The 17,116-nt window shown below is 40.3% G+C and overlaps 1 protein-coding gene across 4 annotated transcripts in view; it reads left to right on the top strand.

Moving 5' to 3' along the window:
- CRAMP1 (cramped chromatin regulator homolog 1) overlaps positions 1-17,116 on the top strand; it is a 48,468-nt gene that overhangs the window by 1,463 nt on the left and 29,889 nt on the right. The window contains exons 1-5 of one of the 4 annotated variants that reach the window (XM_074597270.1): positions 273-520; positions 961-1,310; positions 10,958-11,151; positions 12,798-12,951; positions 15,065-15,148. In XM_074597270.1, coding sequence (XP_074453371.1) covers positions 471-520; positions 961-1,310; positions 10,958-11,151; positions 12,798-12,951; positions 15,065-15,148 — 832 coding nt within the window. In that variant the 5' untranslated portion in view covers positions 273-470. Of the gene's footprint in view, positions 1-272; positions 521-960; positions 1,311-10,957; positions 11,152-12,797; positions 12,952-15,064; positions 15,149-17,116 lie in introns of those variants that run through there. The other 3 variants (XM_074597268.1, XM_074597267.1, XM_074597269.1) reach the window with 3 other exon arrangements.

Below are 17,116 nucleotides of genomic sequence, written 5' to 3'. Positions count from 1 at the left end.
CACCTCTCAGAAAGCCCAGGAGCGCTCCTCTAGCAAATGATGTTTTAAAACTTTTTTGCCTGGCCCGAAGGCCGCAGCGCGCGTGGAGGTGAGGGGGTGGGAGCCGCTGCAGCAGCCTGCAGGGTTTGTTGCCCTTCAAATTCACAAGAAGACATGGTAGCAGGGGTCGGACTCGTCGGAGGAGCCGCGGCCGGGGCTGCTGACAGGGCCGGCGGGGAGCGGGCGCGGAGGCCCGGCCCGGCCGCGGTGCGGGGCGATGCTCGGGGCGGAGGGAGCGGCCGGGCCGGGCGCTGCCCCGCGGGGAGCGGTGCGGGGCTCCGGCGGGAGCGCAGGGGGGGCTGGAAGCCCCGGTAGCCTCGACCAGTCCCAGCCCCAGAGACACACACACACGCACAGAGAGGAGGAGAAGCCGCCGCCGCATCTGGGAATATGAACGCCCCCCCCGCGGCAGGTCGGACCGCCTCGGCTCCATGGTGAGGAGAAGGAAGAGCCCCCCCGGGCCCGCGGAGCCGCCGAACGGGTAGGATGGGGGGCGAGGAGCCGGGCCGGCCCGGCCGCGCTGCCCTGCTCTGCGCCGCTCCGCCGGGCTCGGCGGCTGCCGTTCCTCTCGGCGGCTGTCGGGCGCTTCCACACACCCGAGTTTGGCCGGGCGATTTCTCCGGCAAAGGCGGCCTGAAGCCCTTCGGGAGGGTGCCGGAGGGCTGCCGGGGGAGCCCCGCCGCCTTTTGGGGCGGTTTGGGGGGGGTTCCGGCGGGGCTTTCCCCCTCCCGCCCTCGGCACAGGTTGTTGGGTCGGGACAGCAAACGAAAGGGGATTTAGTAACAAACAACGGCGGCCATGTTGAGAGGAATTTCTGCAGCTAAACTTCTCCCCTCTCAGCCCAGGGATTTCTCTGCCTCTCTGGGGGGCTCCCCGGCCTGACTTTGTGCCCCCCTCTCTTCTCTCTCTCCCTCCCAACAGGATGACAGTGAAACTGGGAGAGAGCAGCGGGGAGGACGGGGTGAAAAAGCTGGGCAAGAGAGCAGGAGGAGATGAGGAGTCCCTGGAAGAAGAAGGGGCAGGAGGAGGAGGAGAGGCAGCTCCAGGCAGCAGCAGCACAAAGAAAGAAGAGAAGATTATTAACAACAACCCTAACAGCAGCCCCCCACCGAACCCCAGCTTATCGCAGGCCCCGGCCTCCCTCCAGCCCTCCCACAGCCAGGACCAGCATCATTTTCTCAGGTCCAGCGTCAGACCTCAGAGCAAGAGGCTGAAGAAGGATTCCCAGGCATCCTCTTCGGTTGGCAGCAGCACTGCTGCAAAAGGCAAAGGTACTGTGTTTTGGCACCCTCAAAACAGGGGGGTGGTGGGGTGGGGGTGGGGGGTCACCTGTGGGTTTGGGGGTTGTCATTCTCCTCCTGTGGATGCCATCTTTTGTTTGGCTTTGGGGAAGGTGTTTTGGGGCTTGCTTCTCACACTAGCTGAAATCTTCTTTGTGTCCCAGGGCTTCAGCTTCTCTGCTGCCCACTGTCCTCTTCACACTTGCGAGAAATGGGGGGTTTGGTTGTGTATGTGGAAGAGAAAAAAAACTACTGTATTTCATCTCGAGTTTTAGGAAATTCCTGTATTTTGGTTAGGAAATTAGACTTTAGTTAGCCGTGTAATCAGGTTGCTGCACTCTGAATTCTGTTCTTGGATAATAACAAAATATCCACTGGGTGCTAGTTAAAAAAGGAAAAAAAAAACAAACCAACTCACAAGACACTTTTATTTCAATGATTGGTTTACCCAAAGAACTATTTTGAAAACTGCTACAGAATACGCATATTGGCATGTTTGTTCCTGAGGTTTTGTGAGTCCTGCATTACTGTTGCAGAACAGTTTGGGCATTTCCATGCAATTTGTTTTTTTTTTGTTAAGACTGTTTTGTGTACATCTGAATGTCTGTATGTACATACATACACACGCTTTTTTACTTTAGCATTGTAGATTAAAAAATTTGATTTTTTTCAAAGCTGTTTCTTACTTGAGTAGCCAGAAGACAACAGGGATATTTGAATATCTTGGTGCTATTGTGTGTGCTCAGGAGTTACTGGGCGGCACCTGGCACCATAGTTGGGCTGTACTTGAGACTAATTTTGGATACTTCGTGCAAAAGTATTCAAGTGTTATTTTCTGTTAACTTTTGAGTAAAACAGCACTCAGAGATTTCTTCAGCATTTGTAATGACAAAATTTACTCTTTTCTGCTAAAATGAAGTAAAACTCCATCTAGCATAAATGTGTCTTGGAGTTTACCTCAGTCTTTGGTCCATTACAGTGGTATGCACGTGCGGGACGTTAGGTAAATAGTACGAATTATGCCAGTTTTGTGTTGCAGTAATAAAGCAGTGCAAATTATGATATTTCAGTTACTGTCATATCATGAAAAAAATTCTTCAACTTATTTGCTTGACAGTTAATTTATATAATTGACTAAAGTATTTTTTAATACCTTAGCAAGTCCTCTTTAATTTCTTAGAACTTTTTGTTCTAAGTGGAAAAACTCCTATGTGTGATGTTGGCGGGTAGAACAGGAAGGCCTAAGTAATTTTTCTCCCAGTTGCATTAAGCCAAATAAACAAACAGATGGAATACCCAGGAGTGTTTAGCTATTGATAATTGTTTCAAGGGTTGTAAATAGTATAAAATGCGATGAGGTGTTTCTTTGGAATATGTGGTGTCTGTGATTGAGAAGTCAAATATATGCATTTGAAATTATTCCATTGCTTTGAAAGCGCATACATATTTGAACGAAATACATGTGTCTGTGCACGTGTATATTCATGTTTCTATATTTGTACATCAACATTTATTTCCAGTTTTAGAGCAGCAGAACGATTTTTAACTGGGTGTATTGACACAACTGAAAAGCAAACTTTTGCAATTCAGATTCCAAAATAACCCTAAAAAAATTATATACAGAAAGGAAAATACTATTTTGTCATCGGTCATAGATAGTGCTTGTATCACTGCACCTGACTATGTTGTTAGGTTTGGGGAAACTACTTAAATCATTGAGGGTGACAGGCAGTGGTACAATTATGGTTGCGCTTCACTTTTTGAACTGTAGGACCAGCCCCAGCTCTGCCTGGCTAGTTTTGATGTGAATGTGTTAAAGTTGATTTCTCTGATATGGTTGAGTTTATAACTGACAGATCTTGGAGAGCAGAGACACGGAGTGGGATCCTTTCTGATTTGAGTTCTTTACATTCAGGCATGCATACTGAGAGGTTTTCCAGGCTTGTCTGAATTCTCCCTGATGGGATGTCTGGTGATCAGAATTTATAGGGCTTTGCATTCTGAGTGAAGTGTCTCACAGACCTATCTTCCAATAGGGATATAATGGAAGGGTGAAGATTACTAATAAAGATTGGACTTAGATCCTTCCATTTGCTGTCCTACCAACTTTCTCCTCCCCCTGTAGTATAAAAATGATAAAAAGCTCGAATGCGCGTGCTTTGGAACAGCTCTGAAAACTGGAAGCTTTTCCATTTTGCATGTCACAGTCAAGGTGATAGCTGCAAAGGTAATTTTAACATTGGCCAGCAGGAGTGTCTAGACCACACTTATACTTGGTACAGTGAAACAAGAAACTTGTTTTTTGTCATGGTCTTTTAATTATGCTATGTAACCCTTAAAATTTTATGAAAGTGGTCTCGCTTTTAGAATCTGTGTATAAACTAAATTTCTTTCAGGTTGTGGTTACTCAGCAGGCTTTGGCTTGTCCTGATTGTGTCTAAAAAAGTTTTGAAAATAGTATTTTTTCCTGTCTGTTGCAGATCCCTCTTTACTTTTGGCATTTGTGCTTTTAGAGTGTCTCATTGTAGTAGACAAATTACTGATAAAGTAAACTTTACTACAAAGTGTAGGAAGAGTTTGCCTGCTCAGCAGCTGGTAACTTTTCAACTTTGCCTTATTGTGGTTCAGGGAAGATTGTTAACAATAATTTTCAAGTTCTGCCTAGTTGAATGTATAAGCGTATTGCTAATTTTCAGATTACCTGATGTAATCTTTAATTGTGTCTTTGGATTCTGTCTCTTGCCTTTTCTGTACTGAATTGCAGTTTTGAGTTTAGGGCAAAAATAGTAAAGTTTGAAGACTATTTCACTTCAACAAGCAAACACGTTTTGAATTGCTGAAAGGTTTATCAAACTTCCTGCACAAATGTCTACATCTATGCACTGTTTTTTGTTAGAATTATTATCATGTTATTTTCAAATGTTGGTCATCTTTTTATTGTATTTTCAAGTTTGTAGTCTATACCTCTCTTGCCTAATGCATGCCTTTTGAAGTATGAATGCTTGGAAGTAAGTCTTTAAGTAACTTGCATGAAATCAGAGAAGGAACTTGAAGGAATAGTGGGGCGGAGGGAATTTATTACTAGAGTTCAAAAGCAGGGAGGTCTTGCTGAGGGAGAGGAAGCAGACCCAGGTACGGTTGCTGAAAAAGATGTATTTCTGAAGGTTTGCATCTCAAATACAAGTACGCCACGTGATTGCTGAGCACAGGTTTTAAGGTGTGTTTTGGGTCTTTTTTCCATGAAGTGAGAGTAGAATATGCGTGTGTATGTTGTGCCCATATGTCACACACGTGTATGTTGATAAAAACATGTGCAGAATACATGGCTGTCATGTGCTGTAGGTTTAGTTTGAACTAGAGTAGAGTGTTCCCATTTCTGTGGGTTTATCCATTTTCTGAATGCAGACTAAAGTCAGGAGCAAATCGTAACAAAGTCTAACGGTGATGAGCTGAAGCGTGAAGATGTCTTTTATGCTGTTGCTCTAGATTTATTCATAAAATGTGTAGAGTGGCCTAAACAAGTATTTGGATTTATTTTGCAGCAATAAGCAGTTCTTTCTTGGAAAAAATAATTATTCAGCTGAAAGCATTAATCGAATTAAAATGTTCCATCTTCTGACATTGTATAAAACTTGCTAGAAAGCAGTCCAGTTTGTTGCATGTCTTGTAGCATGTCGACTAAATTAACTACTGTCTTCTCCTGTGGAGAGGATGTGTATACCAAGATACCCCATGTATTTGCTTACAATATGATTTTATTGTATCTTCCTAAGTTTGTATGTTGTAGAATATATTGTAACCTTCATTTGAAGTGTCTTTTCTCCATCGTTATTTCTCTAGGGCATGAATGACTGTTTAAAAACTACTGGCCTGGTCCCTTGTTCTAATATTCTCCTCAGTTCTGTCCGTCTTGTTTACACTTGGTACTTCCATCCTACCCTGACGTGCTTTCATTCATTCTTCTCCCTCCCTTCCTGTGAAAGTGGCTCAGGACCAGAACTCCACAGTATCTCATCCCGCACCACAGGAGGAGGATTTTTGTTTTTTATGTGCCCCGTGCAGTAGGTACTGAACTTTGAAAGGTGCCTGCCTTCAAGGCTGCACAGCCCTGTGGTTTAGATGGAACTTCATACTAGCCTTTATGGGTGTTTTCTAATGGAAGAGCAAGAGAATAATGATTTACTGGAGATGGGGGAGTAACAATTTATGATAAACTGTGTTTCTTTTTTACAGCTATGCTTGGTTAGCTCAAATACTGCAGCATTTGATATATTATATATTAAATATATACTGTCTGTAGAAAAACAAGCCTTTGGTATGGTTTTGTTTGTAGACGCCTGTTTATAATTTACACCGTATATGTTTAAACACAGTCAACTACATCTTGGTTGTGCAAATCTTTGAAATAATAAGAGGCAGAAGAAGCTAGACCAGTCTGTAGCCTTGTAGGACAGTTACCTGTAGCGTTTAAAACTTTGGTTGTTAATTCATAATAAGAATGCTATATGGTAAAACCACGCAATATGGCAAAAGCTGTCCTAGTCTTACCCTTCTTAGGAGTCCATGCTATTTACTGTGGAGGCATACAAGGCAGAAACTTGTTTTCCAGTTACAGTGTTAGTACTCAAACTGAAGTGTTGACTTGCAGGGAACATGTCTGCCTCTCTTCCTCTCTCATCTGTATTCTCTTCTCAGCTACAATTCTTGGAGACAAAAGCAAATTGGATGTAGCCTGCAGCTTTGTGGGGTTGTCCTTCCACAGAGAAAGTGACTTCACTTAAATTCCTAAAGCACACACTTTCTATGGGATCACCTGATTAATTTCTTCACTGAAGTAGTATCTGCCGTTAGAAAGGTACGTGGCTAGAAATGGGGCTCGTTTACCAAGCGATCAGAAAGAAAGTTTGGACATCTGTCTTCGATTGGTTTTTCATTAAAATCGATGAGTTCATTGGGGAGTGCTCTGCTATGAGAACAGCATAATGCATTTGAAGCTTTCTGGAAGGTATAGATGATAGCACCTTACCCAGCTCTGTTGGCAACCATTGTTTTAATGTGTGTTTCATAAGATGGCTGAGCACTAATGCAGGTTTGTGAGAATGAAATAGTCACTCGAAGGTGTTTTCTGGTATGGCCTCTTTCATGGCAATCTTTACTGAAACCCCTTTTGAAGGTGATTTTGTGTAATTTAGCCTTGGTAGTGGCTCCTGTAGAACTCAGAAGAAAGAATGTTCTAACGGAAACTTTCTGGCATGTTACAAGGTGGCATTTGCATCCTATGCTTTGGGGAGCGAGTTTAGCATCCTAACACTCCGCATTTGGCTGGTGGCATTCAAGAGTCTGTGAAAGTACCATCTCATTTATAAAGGTATTCCCTGATAGATGTTCCGCCTACAGTTGACTGGTGACTCCTGAAGAAGTTGAGATTTTGCAAGCTAAGCCTGTAGAACACCAATAAGAATCAGCCTGCGTGTTGAGATACTTGGTTGTGGTGGGGATTAACTCTGTGAATTCTAGCTTCTGTGGATGTGGGATCTGTCACAGAAGATGTGAATCAGCTGTTATGTAAAAGCTGCCAGTAGAAAACGTAAAAGCAAACACTAAGATGCTATGTAGAACCTGGAAGGAAGAAATTCTTACGGCTGTAGCCGTGATTACACACCGATACTATCAGCAACTCAATTATTTGATACGTGCAATGTTGCATTGTTGTCACTTTCATATCAGATTTTTAACTTGCAGTCTTTAAATCCCTTTATATAAATTTTTGCAAGTGTTTGTATTTTGATTAGAACCACAGAGAAGTCAGTTTATTCTGCAGAAAACGTAGTTTGAGATGATGTTATGCTATTCGCAGATAAATGAAGTTCTAATAGTGGGGCATATAGGTGGGTAGGGAACACAGGCTAAAAGGAATGAATAAGTTTCCCTGAAACATTGGTGTTCTGATCCATGATTTTGGGGAGTTACGGTTCAACTACCGAGTACAGAAACTTGATATCTTTGCAAACTGTGGGCTGAAAGCTGAGTGAAAATGCTGAGAACTTACCCATCCAAACTCGCTGCTTTGTACCTTGTATCGCAGGTGCTGGTGCTCCCCTATGTCCTGGAGCGAAGGGAAGTAATTGTCGTAGCTGTAACTGTGTGGAGGTCCAGTCCAGTGGTTGGGTGATGCAGGATGAGTAGACAGAGTGAGAATGAGCGTCTCGTCTTTGTCACATCTGCAGTGATCTCCTCTTGTAAATTATTTTAGTTGGAACTAACCTAAGCAGATTGTTAGAGTAAGCTCCCGTCCTCTCCAGCAGTTCTGCAGCAGTAATGGTATGACTGGCCTCAATGGACCTTTTTGTTTTAATGCATTACTGAAGTTTGAAATAATCTATTCTTGGGAATTAATGATGATCATCATCTGTCATTAGTGAGGAGGTGAAAACTTGCTAGCTGTTTTGTGTGTTACAAGAATCTCATGCAGTAAGATTGAAAGAATGAATTTATGGGGTGTAATTGAATGATGTATGACTATTTTTGCTTTTTCTTTTGCCTTTTATCCTGAATTGGTTTATAATACCAGGTTTTAGAATATACTGCATTCCATTGTCTGATGGAGATGCAGAGAAGTCTAGAGTGGATCGTGGTAACCCAATGATAAATATTACCAAGCACAGTAGTAAGAAAGTTTGGGCAAAGGGAGGATATAGCAAACTCCTTTATTCCTGGAAGAATTGAATGGCGCATAAGATCTCTGTAGAGGTGACAGGATATTAGAATTTTTAGATCTTCATATACGATACTCTAAACAATTGTCTGGATAGTAATATATTTGCATTTAAGACAAGATAAACTTCTCAGGACTACAGTTTGTCTTGTAGAGTAGTAAGTATATATAAAGGAACAAAAGAGCAATTATGAGCTACGTATCCTTCGTAGGAGTTGAATCAGTGGAGCCCTTAGCATAGATAGAACTGTTCGTTTCGTCTTCTACGTACAACTAAGAGGAAATCTACAAGCTTTATTAGAATTCAGTCCTCACCGATACTATTGCTTCTTATGCTTTTTAATAATGAAAACTTAATGTGTACCAAATGTACTGTACAATCTTTAGAAAATCCTTGGTAAGATCTGAACTTTGGGCAGCTGCCCTTAGGTTTTTCCTTATTTGAGTATGTATACAGTGATGTAAAAAAACCAAAACCCCCCAATAAAACCCCAAACAAAAACCAACCACCCAACAATAAACAAAACCCCCAAACCTCGCATTCGTGGCTCCTCTGTGTGATTTCTAAGAAAGTTAGAGGTCTGCGATCGGAATAGTAACTTGGGAATAGAATCCTGTAGCTGTCTTTTGGTAAAGGACACCTTTTGCATTGGGAGCTGGTAGCAACAGGAGATTGTAGATTGAAATTGAGGACTGGTGTGTTTGAATTCCCCCTTCTTGACTGAAGATTTTAAATATTAAGATCTGTATTTCTTTACCATGCAAATTGTGATATTCCAATTTCACATTTGCGGAATAAAGAAGCAATTCTGCGTATTAAAATTCTTGGTTTTCTTCTCAGCCATCTCATAAAGAGCTCGGATTTTTCTTATGTTCTTTTTAAAAGGTTTTTTTTTTTTAAAGAATTTCCTTTCACATTACCAGAATTAAATTGCTTAACTTTCAATTATTTCATCAGTGACTGTTGAAGGCTTTAGGAAATAGAGAAGCTGTTGATTTGAGGAGTTGTTTTTAAGTGCATTCTCTTTTAGGTGTCCAGTTCTTTTTCATGTTTTGCCTTACACGCTTCCCAGTGGTGACAGTAATTTCCTTCGAAAGGATCAAATGGTCATTCCTAGAAGTAAAAGAGACATTAACCTTAAAATGGTCTCAATATCATATTTTATATCAAGTAAATATTTATTGTATGCAGGGAAAAAATGTGCTTTCACGCATCTTACTCTTTTCCAGGTTTGATTTCAAATGTTCTTTGTTAATTGAACAAAGAGGTTTTTTAGGATTTGGAGAAATATGGTTTCATCATCCAGAGGAATTACTTTTAAATTGCAACCAAATAGTTACACGTAAGATTTCAAATCTCTAAGCCATAGTAAGCCTATAACAGTTGATTCTTCTGACACTCTTTTTTAAATAGTATTAGGATTATGAAACTGGGATATCTCAGGTCTTGAATGGGATACATATATATACGTATATAAAAACACTGACTTTGTCAGGTGAACAAGCTGCTTCATATAATTGAATCTTAAAAGATAACTGAACTTTTAAAGACTAAATATGAAAGAGAGAACTATGCGAAGCGTATAAAAATTTGGAAAACTAGTTGGGACTGCTGTATTGTACAAACTGGATTTATAAGCAAATGAATTTAGGCAAGCCACTTTATCATGACATAAACCACAAAACATAAAGGACAGTAACCGGAAAAATGGAAACCGTAATAAGCATTCTTTATAATGAGCAGTGTATGTTTAATGTTAAAAGGCTCCTGCTTTATTAAGTACACTCCTGCATTGATAAGAGCAGTCAAATCTTAAATAATACTTCTTAGCAAAATTGAAGAGACTGTATTTTGGAAACGTGGGTTACTGAGAACGGTTACGTTTTCATGGAAAAAATTGAGTGAACCTTCTGGGAGGTGTCCCTGGTTTCTGGCTTAACATTCTGGTTTGATTGCTGTTGTGAATAAATCACAGGTTTAAGGTTAGTTGATAATGTTTTTGCTGATAAAAATGCCTTTGAAAGACTAATTGTTTCAGAGGAGATTAAAAGAAAAAAGAAGCTTTTTCTTCTGAAGTAAGGTGAGGCAGCGGAATCTTACTGCATTATATGTAGCTCTCACCTTCCTGCAGTTTCTCCATCCCACTTTCTTCCCTGTCCCTTACTTACATAAACAGCAAATTCTGTTAATTCCATCAGGCTTTATTCTCGCTTTAGTAGTTCTGGATCTTAGTGGTATTTTTTGGATCCACATTATTTGGGGTGCTGATGAACTGACAAAGGTACAATCACGATTACACTTCTGTGCCTTTTCCAAAAGCCACACCAGGATTTGGGGAAGGAGAAGGGGTTGGGACTTGTCATCCTTGGGCAAAGTGTCAGAGATGATGCTCTTTAGATTGAGGATCAGACTCTTGAGAACACTGATCCATTGTCATGCGATGAAATAAGTAGACATCTTTCAGTCCTTTCATTACCACAGTTATTTCAGAGGCAGTAGGATCAAGACCAAAAACAAGGGTATGAAGTTATGTATATTTTCTCGTGGTCATTATTTTGCTGTATTGGTCACATCGATGCTCAGCGTTGCTCAGAAGTTCCCCTCGGCTGCAGAGCAGACTGGTGGATAAGCATCAGAGTGTATTGTCTTTTGGAGGTTGCTTTGGTATATTCCTGCTTATCTCTCTTATCTCTGGAAATACAAAACTAAGCCATTGAAACCTTCTCCTTGTTTTTTTGGTCTTTGAGATTTTATTTCTTTAAACAAACCCTTATTATTTGCCTGTTGTGTTTCAGGTGAAATATCTTGAAAAAAACCCTGATGGGGGTGGTGAAGGAGGAGGAGATTCTGAGTTCTTCAGTTATCTCTGTCCACGAATCCTCCTGTTGGCTTAATATTCACTCTGGTCATGTTTTTTTGCAGCAGCAGATAATGGAGGGACTGCATCTGGTGGCACATCAGCAATTCCTCCCAGCAATCCTACTGGGAATTCCAAGTCAGCGGCCAGGAACCTGGGCTCCTCAGCTGGAGAGAAGGAGGAAGGAAAGAAAGTCAGGCGGCAGTGGGAATCATGGAGTACAGAGGACAAAAATACTTTCTTCGAGGGACTGTATGAGGTACATGTAGAGGAAAATAACAAGCTTAGATGGCTTTGTTTAGTATCTGGGTATTTCTAAAGAAGATTGATTCAGTTGAGATTTGCAGGAGCAAAATACACAGGTACACGTATGCATTGGTTTGTCTGGGTCTATACAGTTGGCTATAACCCAGCTGTCAGTCAAAGCCACAGTTCAAAAGTGTCAAGCTTTTCTTTGTTTTGAAATACATAGGAAATATTTGTGAGTTTTATTAATGAATATTTATAATAATTTAAGTTATTTTTCAATTATGGTTTTGTTTCAAGTGAGAAATAACATCCCCATCTCAACTTTCAGAAGCAACACACTTATGCTGTAATATTATCAAATGAGAAAATGTGTTCTATTCTAATAAGAATTGTAGGCACGGCATTTCATATTTCACCATGAAGAAGTTTGTACTAGGGCTAAGAGACAAAGAAAAGTTAGATAATCTTATCTTCTATCTCATATGATGTATACAATGTATTCTTGGCTGTGCTATTCTTACGATTATTTTAAGAACACTTCTCTCATGAAAATACATACTAAAGGTGAAAACGAAGTTGTGGTTAGTTTCTTTTCACATGTGCATCTTTTTAAAAATTTTTTTAGTGGTAGGCATGATTCACATGTATGTATATTGTGGCCAAAATGAACACTTAAACACTGCTTTCCTTTTTTAACTCCTCTGACTTGCAGTGCTGTTCCTGGGAATCATGTAATTTTTAAGTCCCTTCGTCACTCAAAGAAAATGGTGGTTTTTTGAACACTGAGGGAAAAGTGCAAAAATTTTGCTCTATGATGGGTTTGTGACTCGGTTTGTTTGGTCCCCCACTTCCATTCATTCTGTGTCACGACATTTCGAAAGAGGCTTTCACACTTTGTATTTAAATCAGCTCCAACCTTTCTGAGATGCTAAGAAACTTAGTGATAGCAGAAACTCAGTGATAATGTATATAAAACTAAATTTTCCTCTTTTGAACTCCAACTATTTTATAGGAATTAGCTAGTTTTAAAGGGAGACTTAGGCGTCTCATTTTTATTTTTACTGAGAATAAACTTCTGAATGACCTGCACTGGAAAAATATGTTTTGTCTAAGAAGTTGGTTTTTTTTTTTTGTTTTTTTTTTAAAATGCAATACTTTCCTTTATTATTTGATGCTCAAATTTTGTACTCCTGATAACTGGAACATGAAATTTACTGTAAATAAAAGCGAAGCTGTTAAATATAATAGGCTTTTCATTCACCCTAGTCAGGAATGGAGGTAGGAGAGATAGGGGGAAAAATGCAGAGGAAAGTAAAGAAAGCTAAGTGAGAAGGTTGGTATTTTCAGTTCTGCTACTTACCACATTTATGAGTAAAGGTTTGGGGTTTTTTTCAAGTTTGCAAGCAACTTACAGGTTTTATTTTGAAATAGTTCAAGAAATTGGAAAGTTAATTTATTTTACACCTATAGTACATTTCATATAAAATAAAGGAAACCAGTGTCATTCTGATGCTATTGAGTTCTAATACCCAAGAATTTTATGACCATTGAAATCTAATTTCCCACAAAGAACCCCAGAGTCCTTCATGCTTCATGTCTTATGACAAGATAGAAGTTTGGTTTCGACTATTTGTATTTGTTTTATTTATTCTTCAGCATGGGAAGGACTTTGAAGCTATCCAGAACAACATTGCCCTGAAATACAAGAAGAAAGGCAAACCAGCAAGCATGGTGAAGAATAAGGAACAGGTCCGCCATTTCTACTACCGCACCTGGCACAAGATCTCAAAGTACATTGACTTTGATAATGGTTAGTATGCAATGACGTGGGCTTAGTGTCGAGCTCGCAGTCTCGTGAGGGCTGGAGTCCTGCCTTTGAGTGCCATCATGGAGGGTAGGAATGGTGGAGATGGGAGTAAATACTGAATAGGATTTCTGTGAACATGTCTTACTCTTACTAGTGTGGCCATACTGAGGTTTGTGTTTTTTTTGAAAAATGCTTCTCAAAAACTGGTATTTGTGTCGCTGCTTTTATATCGGTTCACCACACCATAATAAATGCTGATCTTACTATTAATACTGGGGAAAAGCCAGGTTCAAGGAAGTGTTTTTCTGTTCTCAGGAACACACCTTTGAGGACAGCTACCTAAATGTTAGTCGGGCATGACTTCATCGAGCAAATTGTCTCCAGTACTATTTTGCGCTTCTTGGGGAAAGATAGAAAGAAATGAATAGTCTGATACAGGTGTAAACAGTGAAGCATTTGCTCACACTTTAAGTAACTTAGTATTCCTGTGATTCCCCTCTTTCTGTTCTTTTTCCTCCTTCCCCAGCTTGTTGAATGAGAAGGAAATCGGGAAGTCATATGCTAGTGGTGTTTTTTAACAATAATAGTAATATATGATCATTGATAATTGGTTTTTATCAAATGCATACTAGTCAGTAACGGGCAGGGAGAATTCAAGTCAATTTGTGGGTAGCCTAATCTGAGTAGCAAGTTAAAGAAATCTATTGCAGAGAGAATAGATTTTACTAAGGCCTGGTTCTTCTGACTTTTTGAAGGTATGAAGAATGTCGGTTCTCCCCTTAGCTTGTTGATCAAGTAAAGGTCTCGAGGGCTTTCCTGTCCTTTTGATGCTGTGTTCTAAGTTGCATAAATTGTAGCATGTTTCACGGTGGTTGAATTGTTTGGTCTTTAAACAATTCTTTCTAACATGAGCAAAAATTTGGATAATAAATTCAGCTATACGGCTTGTGGCCAGAGCCTCTCAAGTTACAAATAACGCATTAGTGAGAACTGTATATGACTAGAAAAAAGCTCAGGGAATGCAAGATAATGTACAATGTAGTCTCTTTATGAAATTGTTTTGTCTGTTCCTGAGATTAGGTTAATCTGCAGGAGGACTTACCTATCTAAAACACCCGTCATAAAGGTGTATTTTTGAGTTGCTTTTCCAAAACAAGACAGCGTTTTAAGATGAAACAAGCCATTAGTATTTTATTTAAAAAAAAAAAGTTACAGCAAACACAGTATGTAAGAAGTTGAAAAAAAAAATAAAATAAAGGTGTCATGGAGGAACTTCATCTGTTTTCTGGATAATGTAAAATTCTGTATCTCTGCCTGTAAGGTCTGAAATCTCACTGTCTGGAGGAATTTCAGAATGAGTGCAGTAGTTTGATTAGCTGTAGTATTAGTAGAAATACACGTGCCTGGATTTTGAGATTACATGAGTCTGCAAGTCAAAGAGAACTGAATTCTTGATGAATAGTCAAGAATAAATATTTTCATCTGATTTGCAAACCACAAGGCAGTCTGTCCGTGCTGTCGTAGATATTTACATCTGTTAGCAATAATAACGTCCCCATCACGTGTGTTGGTGAGAAAGGAGAAAAAAAACTTGGTAAAGTTGAATAAAATGTTTGCAATTCTTCATATAAAAATTTAGAATATAGAATTTGCGTTAAATCTCTCAGGTGCGTTCAGGTGCGCAGAAGGCATTCTCTGTCTTCTGGAAAATTCAGACCTACTTCTTAATTTCCATATAGAAACAGTTCTATGTGAATTTTCTTGCGGGCATCTGGATGTTTCCTTTAGAAATTGTAAGTAGGTAAGTCATACTAGAGTTAGGTTTATTATGAATTAGCTTTATTTTGCATATTGAACTGTTGCGTAATTGTTTAAATTCTGTGGAAGTTGCTTTTTTTTTTTTCTGTAATCTAAAAAATACTGTGTTTCCCAGATATTTAAGTCACCAAAAGGACTATAGTGTTTAATGAAATGGAACTTAGTCTTACCTTCGATGTGGTGTTTGTCCCATCATTGAAAATACAAATCTGTCTCATTTTCAGTGTTGGAATGAGTGTCGGCAGTGTTGCTGTGTATCTGCAGTCTGCACCTCACTTACACCTTTTCTGCTTTTCAGTGTTTTCTCAAGGGCTGAAAAAATCCTCCCTGGAGCTTTATGGCTTAATCTGCTACGGGGAACTAAGGAAAAAGATTGGGGGATGTGAGTATGATGACTTTAAATTATTTTTATATGGTAGAATCAGAAGTGTCTACCCTTGAAGTTGGCAATGTCTGATACAGTTACACTTTTGAGTTATTCAGAATTTGTGTTTGTCGTATTCTATTGCAGTAACCTGTAGTGTCGTTTTTTCATTAAATGTATTTTATTGTTAAAGAACACCTTAGTCTGTTGCATTAGTCCCTTTTTTTGACATATCTTTAGTTTTTGCTATCCGTGGTATGCAGTGCAAGTGATACCCACAGATGACAGGTAAATATATATGGAGCTTAGATTATCTATTTTATTCTTGAAAACTAAGAAATTAAATGTGTAAATGATACCATTTGCACCCACAGTTATTTCTGCCTATGCAATCAAAATCTGGGATAGTGCCTTTCTCTAAGTCATTCTCTAAATTACTTACTGAACTCAGAAGGTGAAAAAGTATTACAAATCATAATCTGGAATAATAACTTTACTGGCTAACCAAGGTGCATTCTGACCTTGTCCGTAAGGGTGAGTGTAGGCAGGTGAGTATATGCCACCCCAATGCTCCCAGTTTTCTGGAAACTGATTAGTTGCATTAGCAAGATAGCTGAGTTTAGGGTTAGTACCATGTTCATAGAATGGTTTAGGTTGGAAGGGACCTTAAAGCCCACCCAGTGCCACCCCCTGCCCTGGGCAGGGACACCTCCCACCACACCAGGTTGCTCCAAGCCCCCTCCAACCTGGCCTTGAACACCTCCAGGGATGGGGCAGCCACAGCTTCTCTGGGCAGCCTGGGCTCACCGCCCTCACAGCCAAGAATTTCTCCCTGGTATCTCATCTCAATCTCCCCTCTTCCAGTGTAAAACCATTCCCCCTCCTCCCATGGCTGCCCTCCCTGATCCAGAGTCCCTCCCCAGCTTTCCTGGAGCCCCTTTAGGGACTGGAAGGGGCTCCAAGGTCTCCCTGGAGCCTTCTCTTCTCCAGGCTGAACCCCCCCAGCTCTCTCAGCCTGTCCTCACAGCAGAGGGGCTCCAGCCCTCCCAGCATCTCCGGAGCCTCCTCTGGCCCCGCTCCAACAGCTCCGTGTCCTTCTGCTGTTGGTGCCCCAGAGCTGGAGGCAGCACTGCAGGGGGGTCTCCCCAGAGCGGAGCAGAGGGGCAGAATCCCCCCCTCGCCCTGCTGCTCGCGCTGCTGGGGATGCAGCCCAGGCTGTGGTTCACATGGTCTTTATGGCTTCCAGACTAGAAAGCTGTGATGTGGCTAGCTTGGAGAATGGGCAGAGGAACACGCACTATATGCGCTAGTCAATCCACATGTACCTTCTTATCTGTGTATTTATTTTTTTTTTCATTCATCCCCAAACTTTTTGTAGAGTCAGTGTTACGTCATAGAGTATCTTCTACGTTTTTTGATTAATTTGTGAGACATGGAAAATCTTCAAAATACTTTCACTTCTTTGTAAAGTCATACTAGTTACAAAGTGAGAAAGACAAGAAAGTTTTAATGACTGGATGTAATTCCTAATAGAATAGTGGTATTTTGGCAGATTTTTTTTTCTATACTATTCCCTCACCTGGGATTTTTATTGTAAAGCATCATGAATGAGATTTTTGTGAATGATCATATTGACTTTATTCTGTTAGTTCAAAGATCTCCAGTGTGTTAATTCATCTTGGAGAAGCAATTTTGAACTGTTTTGTGGCAAAGAAGGTGCAGAGGCAAGACAAATTGCATTATCAGTAGAAATCAGTATTAGTGTTTCTTCCCTATATCCACACCTTAACTTAAAAGCATCAACAGACCCTCCTTGTGATGACTGGCAAGAAGGTTTCCCACAGTCACCATAGCAATGCATGCATATAAAATTCAGGTCTCCGAGACCAAATGGGTTTAAGCTGCAAGCCTCTATTCCCAGTTTATGAGACGTCTGCTCTGCAGCTGGTGAAAGTAGTTTCTTTTTCTTTTTTTCTTTTTTTTGGT

Source organism: Larus michahellis, chromosome 8, assembly GCF_964199755.1.
Source record: "Larus michahellis chromosome 8, bLarMic1.1, whole genome shotgun sequence".
NCBI classification, from domain to species: Eukaryota; Metazoa; Chordata; class Aves; order Charadriiformes; family Laridae; genus Larus; species Larus michahellis.
The sequence above is the reverse complement of the archived record's forward strand: the minus strand, read 5'-3'. Positions and strand labels throughout refer to the sequence as shown.